The sequence below is a fragment of the Schistocerca gregaria genome, chromosome 4, assembly GCF_023897955.1.
Source record: "Schistocerca gregaria isolate iqSchGreg1 chromosome 4, iqSchGreg1.2, whole genome shotgun sequence".
NCBI lineage: Eukaryota > Metazoa > Arthropoda > Insecta > Orthoptera > Acrididae > Schistocerca > Schistocerca gregaria.
Window position 1 is genome coordinate 698,022,050 of NC_064923.1, and position 14,318 is coordinate 698,036,367.

The 14,318-nt window shown below is 43.5% G+C and overlaps 1 protein-coding gene across 1 annotated transcript in view; it reads right to left on the minus strand.

Moving 5' to 3' along the window:
* The window catches only part of LOC126267485 (uncharacterized), a 140,940-nt gene that overhangs the window by 24,763 nt on the left and 101,859 nt on the right, over positions 1–14,318 (minus strand). Inside the window, exon 4 of the mRNA XM_049972769.1 lies at positions 13,905–14,032. Within this exon, the coding sequence (XP_049828726.1) occupies positions 13,905–14,032 (128 nt within the window). The remainder of the gene's footprint in view (positions 1–13,904; positions 14,033–14,318) is intronic.

Sequence of the window (14,318 nt, forward strand, 5' to 3'; positions counted from 1 at the left end):
CATTTATGTGAACTGCATTTGTGAGTAGCAACATAAAAGTCTTCAAAGCAAAGAAATCTCTGGCACCATCTAAAGGTAAGAAACCACGCACTTTGACACAATGAGTAGAGCACATTACAAGTGTCAAGATACGATGCACAATGAAGGAATAATTGGATGTTTTACTTAAGACACAGACCTACACAAACTGAGCAAGTGATTCACTCGTTGGTGCACCTTTAGCCCTTAAGCAAGCAGTTATTCGGCTTGAAACTGATCGATGTAGTATTAGGAATGTCCTCTTGTCGGCTATCGGGCGAAGTTCTGTACAACTGGCGCTTTATATCGTCAAAATTCCGAGCTGTTTGGAAGGCCCTGCCCATAATGCTCCAAACTTATCATTTGGGGAGAGATCCGGCCACCTTGCTGGCCATGGTGGGATTTGGCATACACGAAAAAAGCGGTAGAAAATCTTGCTATGTGCGGGCGGGTATAATGTTGCTGAAATGTAACCCCAGGATGGCTTGCCATGACGGGCAACGGAACGGGGCTTAGATTTTCGTCGACGTACCGCTGTGCTGTTAAGGTGCAGCGATGATAACCAAAGGGGTCGTGCTATGAATGAAATGACACCCAAGGCCATCTCTCACGGCGACAGTCAGCTTGGTATCCAACCGTTGTCCGGAGCGTTTACACACACGTCTTTGCTGGTAATTGGGGCTCAATTCGAAGCGGGACTCATCACAGAAGGCAATTCTACTCCAGTCAGTGAGGCTGAATTGTCATTTATTTTCATAGCAGGACACCTTTGGATGTCATCCGCTGTACCCTTACAGCACAGCGGTACGTCGACGATATCCTACGCCTCGTCTGGTTGCCCCTCGAGGCAAGCCACCCTGGGCTTACACTTCAGCAAGATAATGATCGCCCGCACACGGCGAGAGTTTCTACTGCTTGTCTTCGTGCTAGCCAAACCCTATCTTGACCAGCAAGGTCGCCAGATCTTTCCCCAACTGAGAACGGTTGGAGTATTATGGGGAGGGCCCTGCAACAAGCTCGGGAGCTTGATGATACAACGCTACAATTGCACAGAATTTGGCACGATGTCCCTCAGGAGGATATCCATGAACTCCATCAATCAGTGCCAGGTCAGATAACTGCTTGTATAAGGTACAGAGGTGGACCAACGGGTTACTGACTTGCTCAATTTGTGAAGCTCTTTCTCTTGAATAAATCGTCTAATTTTCCTGAAATTGTAATCATTTATTTTTCTGTTCATTTACATCACTCTACCGATTTTCACCCGATTCCGATAATTTCTAAGTGCTGCGTCGGTTTTTTTGTGTTAGAGGGTACTTCACAAACCTCTTACTCACTTCACCTACTTCACTGTACAATACTTCGCGCTCAGGCATTAAGGGGTTGTAGTAGGGCGCAGCGAGTGACAAACAAACAGTGCACGTGAAAGTTTAAAAGCTGTACTTTCAGAAGGCCATGACTGCGCACTGTCAGAGATGTGCCACACCATTTTTGGGCGGTATCGATTTCTGGAGCTGATGTCTTGCTAAATGCCTTTTTTCTCTTAAAATATAAGGTCAAGTTTACGATGTTTCGTTCAAGTGAACAATTAGACACCTCCACTGCACAACTGGACGCTACAAGCAGATGGCTGGCACTTGTTCAGTTTCTGATCACTGTTTAAAGAGTTATTCATAGTATTCAGTCACTAACTATGCAAGCCCATTTTCCTAAGTAGCCGCATTATGAAAGTGCATGTATATGTGTGACTATTTATACTAAACTTTACGAGTCAGATAGCGTTCCCAAATTATTTTCTGGGGCATAAGAATAATACGTTTTGCTTGACTTATGGGAGTCGTCATTTTTTATTATCAGACTCGTATTTCATACTTAGTATAATATGGAAGACTGATAAGGAAACCCTTGAATACAAGGTCGCAAAAGGCCAATAATGTTTACGGTATTCGACGCCCCGTATGTTGTCTTCCACACAACCACAATACAAGGTGCTAATGGTAATAGGGAATGGGACTGGCGGTATCCAATGGCGAGCACAGCATGAGACTACAGACCGTAATTGAACTGCTTATTCGACGAGTAACTCACAACAGTGCTACAGTGCTAGTGATGTTGATACAAAGCAGAGCAATAGAAACGACAAACAAAGGAAACATGCATTATATGCACAACAATAGTTGCAGAAGCTCACATTTCGTCAGAAAGGAACAAAAGGGATTTCACAGAGTGAGAAAGAAGTGGCAGATCAAATAATAGCGTTTTGCAAGATGAGTCGGTGGAAAGTGTGGTGTCGTATACAGTAGACTGTGCGGACAATGTACACTGAAGGGCCAAAGAAACTGGTACTCCAGCCTAATGTCGTGAAGGGTCTCCGTGGGCGCGCACAAGTGCCGCAACACGACGTGGCATGGACTCGACTAACGTCTGAAGTAGTGCTCGAGGAAACTGACACCATGAATCCTGCGGGGATGTCCATAAATCCATAAGACTACGAGGGGATGGAGATATAGCACGTTGCAAGGAATCCCAGATATGCTCAATACTGTTCACGTCTGGGAAGCTTAGTGGCCATCGGAAGTGTTTAAACTCAGAAGAGCTTTCCTGTAGCCAGTCTGTAGCAATTACGGACATGTGGGATGTCGCATTGTCCTGCTAGAATTGCCCAAGTCCATCAAAATGCACAATTGACACGAACAGACGCAGGTGACCACACAGGATGCTTACGTGCGTGTCACCTGTCAGAGACGTATCAGCGGTCACAAATCACTCCAACTACACAATGGATTCATGAGGTTGTCTCCATACCCGTACACGTCCATCCGCTAGATAAAATTTGAAACGAGACTTATTCGACCAGGCAACATATTTCCAGTTAACAGTCCAGTGTCGGTGTTGAAGAGCCCAGGCTTGGCGTAAAGCTTTGTGCTCTGCAGTCACCAAGGGTACACGAGTGGACTTCGGCTCCGAAAGCTCACATCGATGATGCTTCGTTGGATGGTTCGTGCGTTGACATTTGTTGATGGCCCACCATTGAAACCTGCAGTAGTTCGCGGAAGGGTTGTACTTCCGTCACGTTAAACGATTCTGTTCTACATCTACATCTACATCTACATCCATACTCCGCAAGCCACCTGATGGTGTGTGGCGGAGGGTACCTTGAGTACCTCTATCGGTTCTCCCTTCTATTCCAGGTTCGTATTGTTCGTGGAAAGAAGGATTGTTGGTATGCTTCTGTGTGGGCTCTAATCTCTCTGATTTTATCCTCATGGTCTCTTCGCGAGATATACGTTGGAGGGAGCAATATACTGCTTGACTCTTCGGTGAAGGTATGTTTTAGAAACTTTAACAAAAGCCCGTACCGAGCTACTAAGCGCCTATCCTGCAGAGTCTTCCACTGGAGTTTATCTATCATCGCCGTAACGCTTTCGCGATTACTAAATGATCCTGTAACGAAGCACGCTGCTCTCCGTTGGATCTTCTCTATCTCTTCTATCAACCCCATCTGGTGCGGGTCCCACACTGCTAAGCAGTATTCAAGCAGTGGGCGAACAAGCGTACTGTAACCTACTTCCTTTGTTTCCGGATTGCGTTTCCTTAGGATTCTTCCAATGAATCTCAGTTTGGCATCTGCTTTACCGACGATCAACTTTATATGATCATTCCATTTTAAATCACTCCTATGCCCTACTCCCAGATAATTTATGGAATTAACTGCTTCCAGTTGCTGACCTGCTATTTTGTAGCTTAATGATAAGGGATCTATCTTTCTATGTATTCGCAGCACATTACACTTGTGTACATTGAGATTCAATTGCCATTCCCTGCACCAAGCGTCAATTCGTTGCAGATCCTCCTGCATTTCAGTACAATTTTCAGTTGTTACAACCTCTCGATACACCACAGCATCACCTGCAAAAAGCCTCAGTGAACTTCCGATGTCATCCACAAGGTCATTTATGTATATTGTGAATAGCAACGGTCCTATGACACTCCCCTGCGGCACACCTGAAATCACTCTTACTTCGGAAGACTTCTCTCCATTAAGAATGACATGCTGCGTTCTGTTATCTAGGAACTTTTCAATCCAATCACACAAATGGTCTGATAGTCCATATGCTCTTACTTTGTTCATTATACGACTGTGGGGAACTGTATCGAACGCCTTGCGGAAGTCAAGAAACACGGCATCTACCTGGGAACCCATGTCTATGGCCCTCTGAGTCTCGTGGACGAATAGCGCGAGCTGGGTTTCACACGACCGTCTTTTTTGAAACCCATGCTGATTCCTACAGAGTAGATTTCTAGTCTCCAGAAAAGTCATTATACTCGAACATAATACGTGTTCTAAAATTCTACAACTGATCGACGTTAGAGATATAGGTCTATAGTTCTGCACATCTGTTCGACGTCCTTTCTTGAAAATGTGGATGATCTGTGCCCTTTACCAATCCTTTGGATCGCTACGCTCTTCTAGAGACCTACGGTACACCGCTGCAAGAAGGGGGGCAAGTTCCTTCGCGTACTCTGTGTAAAATCGAACTGGTATTCCATCAGGTCCAGCGGCCTTTCCTCTTTTGAGCGATTTTAATTGTTTCTCTATCCCTCTGTCGTCTATTTCGATATCTAGCGTTTTGTCATCTGTGCGACAATCTAGAGAAGGAACTACAGTGCAGTCTTCCTCTGTGAAACAGCTTTGGAAAAAAGACATTTAGTATTTCGGCCTTTAGTCTGTCATCCTCTGTTTCAGTACCATTTTGGTCACAGAGTGTCAGTCGTCGTTGGTCCCGTTCTTGCAGGATCTTTTTCCGGCAGCAGCGATGTTGGATATTTGATGTTTTACCAGATTCCTGATATTCACGGTACACTCTTGAAATGGTAGTTCGGGAAAATCCTCACTTTATCGCTACTTCGGAGATTCTGTGTCTCATCGCTCGTGTAGCGACAATAACAACACGTTCCCACTCACTTAAATGTTGATAACCTGCCATTGTAGCAGTAACCGATCTAACAACTGCGCCAGGCACTTGCTGTCTTATATGGGCGTTCCCGACCGCAGCGCCGTTTTCTGTCTGTTTACATATCTCTGTATTTGAGTACTCATGCCTATACCAGTTGCTTTGGCACCTCAGTGTAAACGAGGCGTACAGTGATGACAATACGCTATTAACAAGCGAAAGTGATATCGAAACAGTTTGCCAGTCAGGTAATTCGCCATCCTTTTTCGACAACTAGCCACAAATCCCGTATTCAGTGAAACGTAGTGAAACACAATCGTTGTCGTAGGAGCAGGTACTAAACGTAATGACGCACGTGGAAGGTCATTCCCAGCATAAAAATAATAAAAAAAATATTAAAAGATTTCGAGTAAGTACGCAGCAATATGACTGTGTAGTGAAAAAGAAAAACCAGGTATATTCAAGGGAGGACAAGTCGCACTTATTGCAAAAACTGATGTTTGCGCGTTTCAAGAATTCTCAATACAAATTACAGGTTTTGCATGATTGTGACCTATTACCTTACGCACATGAAATTGCGCGCGAAATAGGTTACAGTGATTTCAAGGGAAGCAGTGGATGGGTCATAACTTTAGACAGTGCTGCAGGACTGAAAGACGTAAGATAACGAAATTTCAAACGAAGCTTCAACTTAAACATGCACAGCAAACTGTGAAATTGGCCCTCAAATTTGTAGATAAGATAAACATTTATTCCGTCGTTCAATAAGGAATTTGTTTTGAAGTTCAATCAGTCGGGATTTGAAGAGGAAATCTATATGAAAGGAACCCTGAAGATTAGAGGTGCATCAAGAACAGCTAACATTAGTGTCTTAACGCATTCGTACACAATTATTCCGACTGTTAATCTGGATGGTAAATCGACTGGATATTTATTTATTGTTCTGTGAGAAGTTGGAGGTGCTGTACCTCCTACGATTCTTTCTTGTGTGAGTGACCTTGCGAGGGCAGCAGGGAATATTTACGCCACGGTAAGCACGAGTGGGAAATTGGCGTAAGAGAACTGAAACTATGGTGTGAGCACTGCTTTTGCCCAGTAGCTGGTCAAAATAACTTGGTTTTGCTTGATTCCTGGTTTGCGTATAAATGTCAAACTCCTTCAGAGCAAACTATCCCTCCTGAAAATTGTGCGATGTTGCACTTCATACCAACTGTAACCACCATACAAATTCAGCCTCGAACGTTTGTTTTTTTCTGTGCCAATATAACGTATTACAGCACTACCTGCTTCCACGCCTTAAAGGGTAGTCAGTTTCATGATGAGCTCCACGACAGCAATTTCGCATTCGGTTGCACACCATCACTTTCCATTAGTTCTCATCACCCCGTTACACCTATATGATGCTATACGCATTTCTTTAAGAGTGGATACCTAGCTGCACGTCCCGCACTGTTTGTAGCACCCAAGTATTTCATTTCCGATCGCAGTGGTGTGAAACTTTGTTATCGCTGTGGCGCGCCGTTTTTCATTCAGTGTTGCATGGTGCATGTTACTGACTTGCTTTGAATATTTCTTCGATGTCGACGATGTCCATTTCGTGAAGTGTAATACATACATCTAGTAGAAGGTTGATCTCTGGAACCCACCAGGCACTCATTTTCTGTCGCCCTCCTGATGCACATGGTGAGTCATTAGCACCTAATATTTTTACATTCATAACTGTTAACAAAACATTTTCAAATAAGCCATACTAAAGATCGAACTTGTGACCTCGAATTCAATGGGTTCCTTGTGAGGGAAACCGAACTGCGCTCCCAGGAGAGGGTGTGGTTTAGGCACATTAATGTTTTCCTCAGCAAGTGTTGCAGGGTAATGGTACGGACTCGTTCGACAAATAGAGATACCTGAGAGAGGACTGTGGAGCCATGAGCTAACTGTAGGTGGTGTTGGATAAAAAAGTTGACCTTCTTAGTGTTAATTCATGCCAAAATATTTCTATTTCATTTCAGTGCACTTTTGGTAGTTGTGACTTTTTGCCTGTTGACTTCCTGTTGTGGTTACCGGTGAGGTCTGCTAGCGGTCAACTGGAGGCAGTGTATGACCTGTTAATGGTGTACATATTCGAGTCCAGTGACCGGATTTTGGAATCTTTGTGATAATAGCTGGAGTGCTACAGGACATAAATACTAACTTTAGACTAGTTAAGAGTTTACCCCATCTCGCGGGTCGAAGAGAGGCTGGCAAGCTTTATTTTGATTGGTTTGTTAGTCTAGCAGAATTGTGAATAAAAGCGGGTCCACCAATAAGGTTTCCAGTTAAATCCGTGGGGCAGTACCTGGTGTAATTTCTCTCGTGTGCTGCACATGAAGTACATCCATTTTGGCTATGGAAGCGGGTATCATTTTGCGCAACGCCACGGAAGCTCCTAAGCACGGAAAAGGAACGTTTCAGATTACAGTGATTCCTTGCAGAAAGTCGGTGACTGAAAGTAGAAGGTAGGAGGTAGCGCTGGTGTATGACGCGAAGCAGTACTGCAACGAAGAGGGATGCCTAAGCATGTTGCTAATTTAGACCACCATAGTGCCTTCTTCTGTATATTGAGCAAGTAGTAAAGGAAACAAAAGATAAATTCGGTGTGGGTATTAAAATCCATGGAAAAGAAACAAAAACTTTGAGGTTCGCCGATGACATTGTAATTCTGTCAGAGACAGCAAACGACTTGGAAGAGCAGTTGAATGGAATGGACAGTGTCTTGAAAGGAGGGTATAAGATGAACATCAACAAAAGCAAAACGATGATAATGGAATGTAATTGAATTAAGTCGGGTGATGCTGAGGGAATTAGATTAGGAAATGAGACATTTAAAGGAGTAAAGGAGTTTTGCTATTTGGGGAGCAAAGTAACTGATGATGGTCGAAGTAGAGAGGATATAAAATGTAGACTGGCAATGGGAAGGGAAGCGTTTCTGAAAAGAGAAATTTGTTAACGTCTTGTATAGATTTAAATGTCAGGAAGTCGTTTCTGTAAGTATTTGTATGGAGTGTAGCCATGTATGGAAGTGAAATATGGACGATAAATAGTGTAGACAAGAAGAGAATAGAAACTTTCGAAATGTGGTGCTACAGAAGAAAGCTGAAGATTAGATGGGTAGATCACATAACTAATGAGGAGGTATTGAATAGAATTGGGGAGAAGAGGAGCTTGTGGCACAACTTGACTAGAAGGAGGGATCGGTTGGTAGGACATGTTCTGAGGCATCGAGGGATCACCAATTTAGTATTGGAGGGCAGCATGGAGAGTAAAAATCGTAGAGGGAGACCAAGAGATGAATACACTAAGCACATTCAGAAGGATGTAGGTTGCAGTACGTACTGGGAGATCAAGAAGCTTGCACAGGACAGAGTAGCGTGGAGAGCTGCATCAAACCAGTCTCAGGACTGAAGACCACGACAACAACAACAGTGCCTTTTTACACTACAGAATTTTAGCACAGTATTAAACCCCAAATTCCGAGCAAATAGTAATGTAGACCATTGAAATATGGCTCGAAATCTAAAGTCTGTACGTAAAGATGTAGGAAGCAGAGGCCTGGTTGGAAAAGCCTTAACTGCCAGGAAACATGAGGGATCATCAAGTTCAAATTTGTAAGGAAGCTGTTTTTCAGAGTCAGAAATGGACGTATCAGATCTCTCGTCGATACTTCGTTTGGTAAAAGAAACAATGAGGAAAAACTAGGCCAACATCTTAATCTGGAACCAGACTTTGGTGCTTCTTGTCAACTGTTGGGTAGACATACACGATCTAGCCACATTAAGGTGACCACCACATTTGTTCCACGTCAACGTGCAGTCGCCACTCACAGACGGCAGGTGGCATCACTTAGCAGTAGAGGGTACATAAGGCGAGTCGGGGGACGCGGACAACAGTGCAGTCATTGCCATAATGACTTATCTGATGTCCAAAACGGCATTGTCATTGGCTTTCGGGCCAAGGGTGGAAGCATTTCCGAAACGTCTAAGTTTGCAAACTGTTGACGTGCCGTCTAGGTTAAAGTATATCGTGCATGAAAAAACGGCCCAATCCAAAACCGTCGTTAAGGCATCCGTGGTGCAGCATAGGCCATAGATGATAGGGGTGAATGACGTCTGCTGAGATGCGTACTGGCGAACAGACGTGCAACTGTTGAGCAACTGACCGCCAGATGAACCAGGGGGCTACCGACGGTGTATCCATAACGACTGTACAGCGAACGTTGCTGAGTATGGGCCTCCACAGCAGGTGCCTGGTTCGTGCACCCGTGCTGACAGCTGTTCACCGAGGTCGAACCCTGGCATTTGCATGAAAATACCGCAACTGGGCGTCCACTGAGTGGAGACAGGTGGTCGTTTCAAATGAATCACATCTGATGCTCCGTCGGACACATGCTCGTTAGCGTGTTGTTGTTGTGGTCTTCAGTCCTGAGACTGGTTTGATGCAGCTCTCCATGCTAATCTATCCTGTGCAAGCTTCTTCATCTCCCAGTATCTACTGCAGCCTACATCATTCTGAATCGGCTTAGTGTATTCATCTCTTGGTCTCCCTCTACGATTTTTACCCTCCACGCTGCCTTCCAGTACTAAATTGGTGATCCCTTGATGCCTCAGAATATGTCCTACGAACCGATCCCTTCTTCTAGTCAAGTTGTGCCACAAACTCCTCTTCTCCCCAATTCTATTCAATACCTCCTCATTAATTATGTGATCTACCTATCTAATCTTCAGCATTCTTCTGTAGCACCACATTTCGAAAGATTCTATTCTCTTCTTGTCCAAACTACAGTATTTATCGTCCATGTTTCACTTCCATACATAGCTACACCACATACAAATACTTTCAGAAACGACTTCCTGACGCTTACATCTATACTCGATGTTAACAAATTTCTCTTCTTCAGAAACGCTTTCCTTGCCATTGCCAGTCTACATTTTATATCCTCTCTACTTCGACAACCATCAGTTATTTTGCTCCCCAAATAGCAAAACTCCTTTACTACTTTAAGTGTCTTATTTCCTAATCTAATTCCCTCAGAATCACCCGACTTAATTCGACTACATTCCATTACCCTTGTTTTGCTTTTGTCGATGTTCTTCTTATACCCTCCTTTCAAGACACTATCCATTCCGTTCAACTGCTCTTCCAAGTCCTTTGCTGTCTCTGACAGAATTACAATGTCATCGGCGAACCTCAAAGTTTTTATTTCTTCTCCATGGATTTTAATACCTACTCCGAACTTTTCTTTTTGTTTCCTTTACTGCTTGCTTACAGACTGAATATCATCAGGGTGAGGCTACAACTCTGTCTCACTCCCTTCCCAACCACTGCTTCCCTTTCATGTCCCTCGACTGTTATAACTACCATCTGCTTTCTGTACAAATTGTAAATATCCTTTCGCTCCCTGTGTTTTACCCCTGTGCAACAATTGTCAGAAGGGTTCATGGTGAAGGAAGAAACGCTATGGTCTTCAGAATATTTTCGTGGCATTCCCTTGGTGATCTTTTCATAGTGGAAGGCACAATGGAACAGCAGAAATATGCATCTATCCTTGGGGACCACGTCTACCCCAACATGTTTTTTCCTCGACGTGATGGCACCTACCAGCTGGACAATGCAACGAGTCATACAGCTCGCATTGTATGTGCGTAGTTCAAAGAGCACCAGCATGACTTTGGCGTGCGCCACTTGCCACCAAACTCCCCAGATTGAAACTCAATCGAGAATCTGTGGGACTACCTTTTATAGGGCTGTACGCGCCATGGATCTTTAATCGAGAAAACTCGGCGTTCGGCCACGGCACTGGCTCCAGATCCCTGGCGGTACCTGCCAGAACCTCACTGACCCTCTTCCTACACGCCTCGCAGCGGTTCAAGATGCAAAAGGTGGTTGATTATTCAGGCTTTTGTCAGGTGGTTAAATTAATGTGATTGGACAGTGTATACATTGTATAAAGAACATTTATATCCACTGTATCGAGACATGAACTTCTGATTGTTTCCTTTTTTATAGGCTGTTGCAGTTAAACGAGTGATATTTAAATATTTCTTGGAATTATCCTTTTTTTGAGCTATTTTTGCTTGTCGATCTTGCAGTACAACCTCATGAAGGACTGGTGAATATTTTCGTGTTGTCGAGACACGACCTTCGACAATATTGCCTAACTGCGAGTTTTGAGCGAGCCCTTTTTTTTTACTACAACAATGACAGCGTTTGAGGTATAATATTACTTTTAAATGAACAGAGAATTCGCATAACAATCACAATAGGAATTACTAGCTACATGCAGACCTGTGACATATGTTAAAAACAGTTCTAAGTAAAGGATCTTCTCTGATGTCGTGAGAACTGAATTTTCGATAATAACCACTGTCAGGCATAAATTGAATTTTGCAACGTGTAGCTAACTAGCCTTTTCATTAGCCATTTTCAGTAACGAAGGCATGTACGTTTCTGCGCTCATCTAGCAGACACCGAAAAAGCAGGGATGCGGTTGAGAGTAGGCAGACAGAATATTTTCCCCAGCACTTCAGATCTGTCTGACTGGTGCAGGGCAACAAACTGAAGATAGAAAATCTCTAGAATAGCCCCTCCTGAGTAGATATTTCTGCTTGTATGCGGAAGAAGCAGACAAAACCAAAAGATTAAAAACATTTTATCATTTATCAAACAGCCAGGTTTTATGAAGTGACATTAAATGTGTTATTATATTTTCCTGCCCATTTTTCGACTCTGCTCTGTTTATCGATGTCAAACGTACATATAGTCAGTTTAAGGAACAAATGCATCCATTTTCAGGCAAATTTTAAGGCTGTGAGAGTTAGTCTAAATCCGACGGGGAGCGTTATAAAATAATTTTTCAAGAGCCAACGTAAGCGTCAAAACACCTTACCTCCTCGACTGACATAGCTGGATTCTGTGTGTGTAAGGTGATTCAGGGCTTTTGTTAATACTCGAGAAGCAGTTTTACGAGGGTAATCCCAAAAGTAAGGTCTCTTACTTTTTTTATAAGTACATAGACCTGTTTACTTCTACAATGGTTTATATCAGTTTACAGCTTGAACATTTAGCTATTTTTGGACATAATCACCATTTATGTCGATGCATTTTTGTAGACGCCGTTGAAGTTTTTGTATGCCCATGTCATAGCAGCTCGCCGCCATGCTGTTCAGAAAGCTATGAATCTCTTCTTTCTTCTCGTCGTCGGAGCTGAATCGCTTTCCGGCCAATGTTCTTTTAACCTAGGGAACAGGTAATAGTCACCGGATGCCAAGTCAGTTGCCCGTTTGAGTTTTTTCAGAGTCTCACAGTACCTGTCAGCGTTAATTGTGGTCCCAGCGATTCAGCTCCGACGACGATGTGAAAGAAGAGGTTCATAACTTTCTGAACAGCATGGTGACGAACTGCTATGACATGACATGGGCATACAAAAACTGTCACAGTGTCTACAAAAATGCATCGACAGAAATGGTGATTATGTCGAAAAATAGCTAAATGTTCAAGCTGTAAACTGATGTAAACCATTGTAGAAATAAAGAGGTCTATGTACTTACAAAAAATATGAGACCTTACTTTTGGGATTACCCTCCTATCACAATGTTAGGAGATAATATAGTTCGCGGTTTTGAACTGGTTCCTGAATCTCTATAAGATGCCTGAAGATGGTGCCATTTGGCACCAATAAATACAGCTGAATGGAAAAAGGAAAAAGAGGGAACATGACAAAGTAATTATATTTATCCTCCTTGTAAACTCTGATTTGATACAGGGGATGATGCAGAAATGTTAGCACAAACTTCGAGGAGTTGTAGAGGGTGCCTTGAGAACAAATCGAAGTCAGGAACCCATGCGCAGAAACGTCATCCAACGACGCTGCAGAGCGTCGAAGTTATAGGCGTTGGTGCCTGCCACTAAGCCATATCTTCAGCAGCAAACATGACTTTGTAAGCACCGTAGGTGGAACGTCTCGCAATGTAGTTTATTATGCAGTGGTCACGTGGGAATGTCATGACCACCAGTGGAAAATGTGGAAATAGCTGATGCGTAGACAGGAGTCGTCTCCCTCGAATGTGATGCTCTCTTGCCTTAGTGGATGGCGGTTTCGGACACAGGTTTTCATCTGCAGATTATTTTACTCCTATATACCAGAAACATTGGAGATGTTAGAGGGTCCTAGGAGAAAAGTGAAGTATATGTGATAACCCATGTCCAAAACCGTCACCCAACAAAGCAACAGAGCATGCCATTCATAGGAGACAAGGCCTTTTTACTCAGCAGCTACTCCCATCTTCCCATTGGCGGTAGTAGAAATCAGTTGCAGCATTTGAATAAAGCGTGCAAAGTCACGTTTGCAGTCGGAGGGATAGTCTGGTGGCAGGCACCAGCGACTATAACTTAGATGCTATATAGCGTCGTTGGATGACTTTGCTGGTTCCTATCCTCGATTTGTTCTTCAAGGCACCCCCTGCGTCTCCTCGAAGCTTGTCACAACATTTCTGGGATATCCTGTATATACTGCCGGTCATTAAAATTGCAACACCTTCTTCAGTACTATCTGCCTTTTCTACTAACATCACGACAGTCGTGGTACAACTTTCATAATTACTAGAAACTGACTCCATACCCTTTTATCAGATGTGCCACGTTTTTACTACAATAATATTATTATTTCCTGTCAAACATTTTCTTTAACAGAATAAACGAATTAATTGTGGTTCTTGTTTCATTTAATTCCCAATTCATTATTTTGTAGGGTGAATAATTAATATATGTCAGACACAGTACCCAAATTCCAAACCTACAACCTGAGTCACACCAAGGTAACCCAGCGAAGTGTATATGAATTAAAAAAACTGATGCTGGTTATGTGATAGAGCGTTACACGGAGAATGCAGTAGTTACCACTGTGTTGGAGTAGTCGACACTGAAGTTGATGAAGATACCCAAGTCGCTGAGGCACACGAAGCCGGCGACGGTCACCCAGCTCCACAGCACCCAGGAGCGCCTCTGCTCCATCACCCGCACGGCCTCTGCAACACGGGGCACTCACTCCGGCTACCTGCTGCAAAAACTGTGCCAGGCCTCAGCTACACAACAATCTAGTACATATGACCCTAGATACAAAAATCACTTTCGTCTGGTTTACATTTACACACAATCTCATAAATTAAGGCTAATGTTGATACATGGTGAAACAACGCCCTGGTGGGCGGTTTGCGGGTTTAAATCACCTCGGGGTATGACCATGCGGTGCATTTGACTTGCGGTCGTCGCATGGTGGCGCTGGCAGCAATCCACATACGCAGAGGTGTGTTG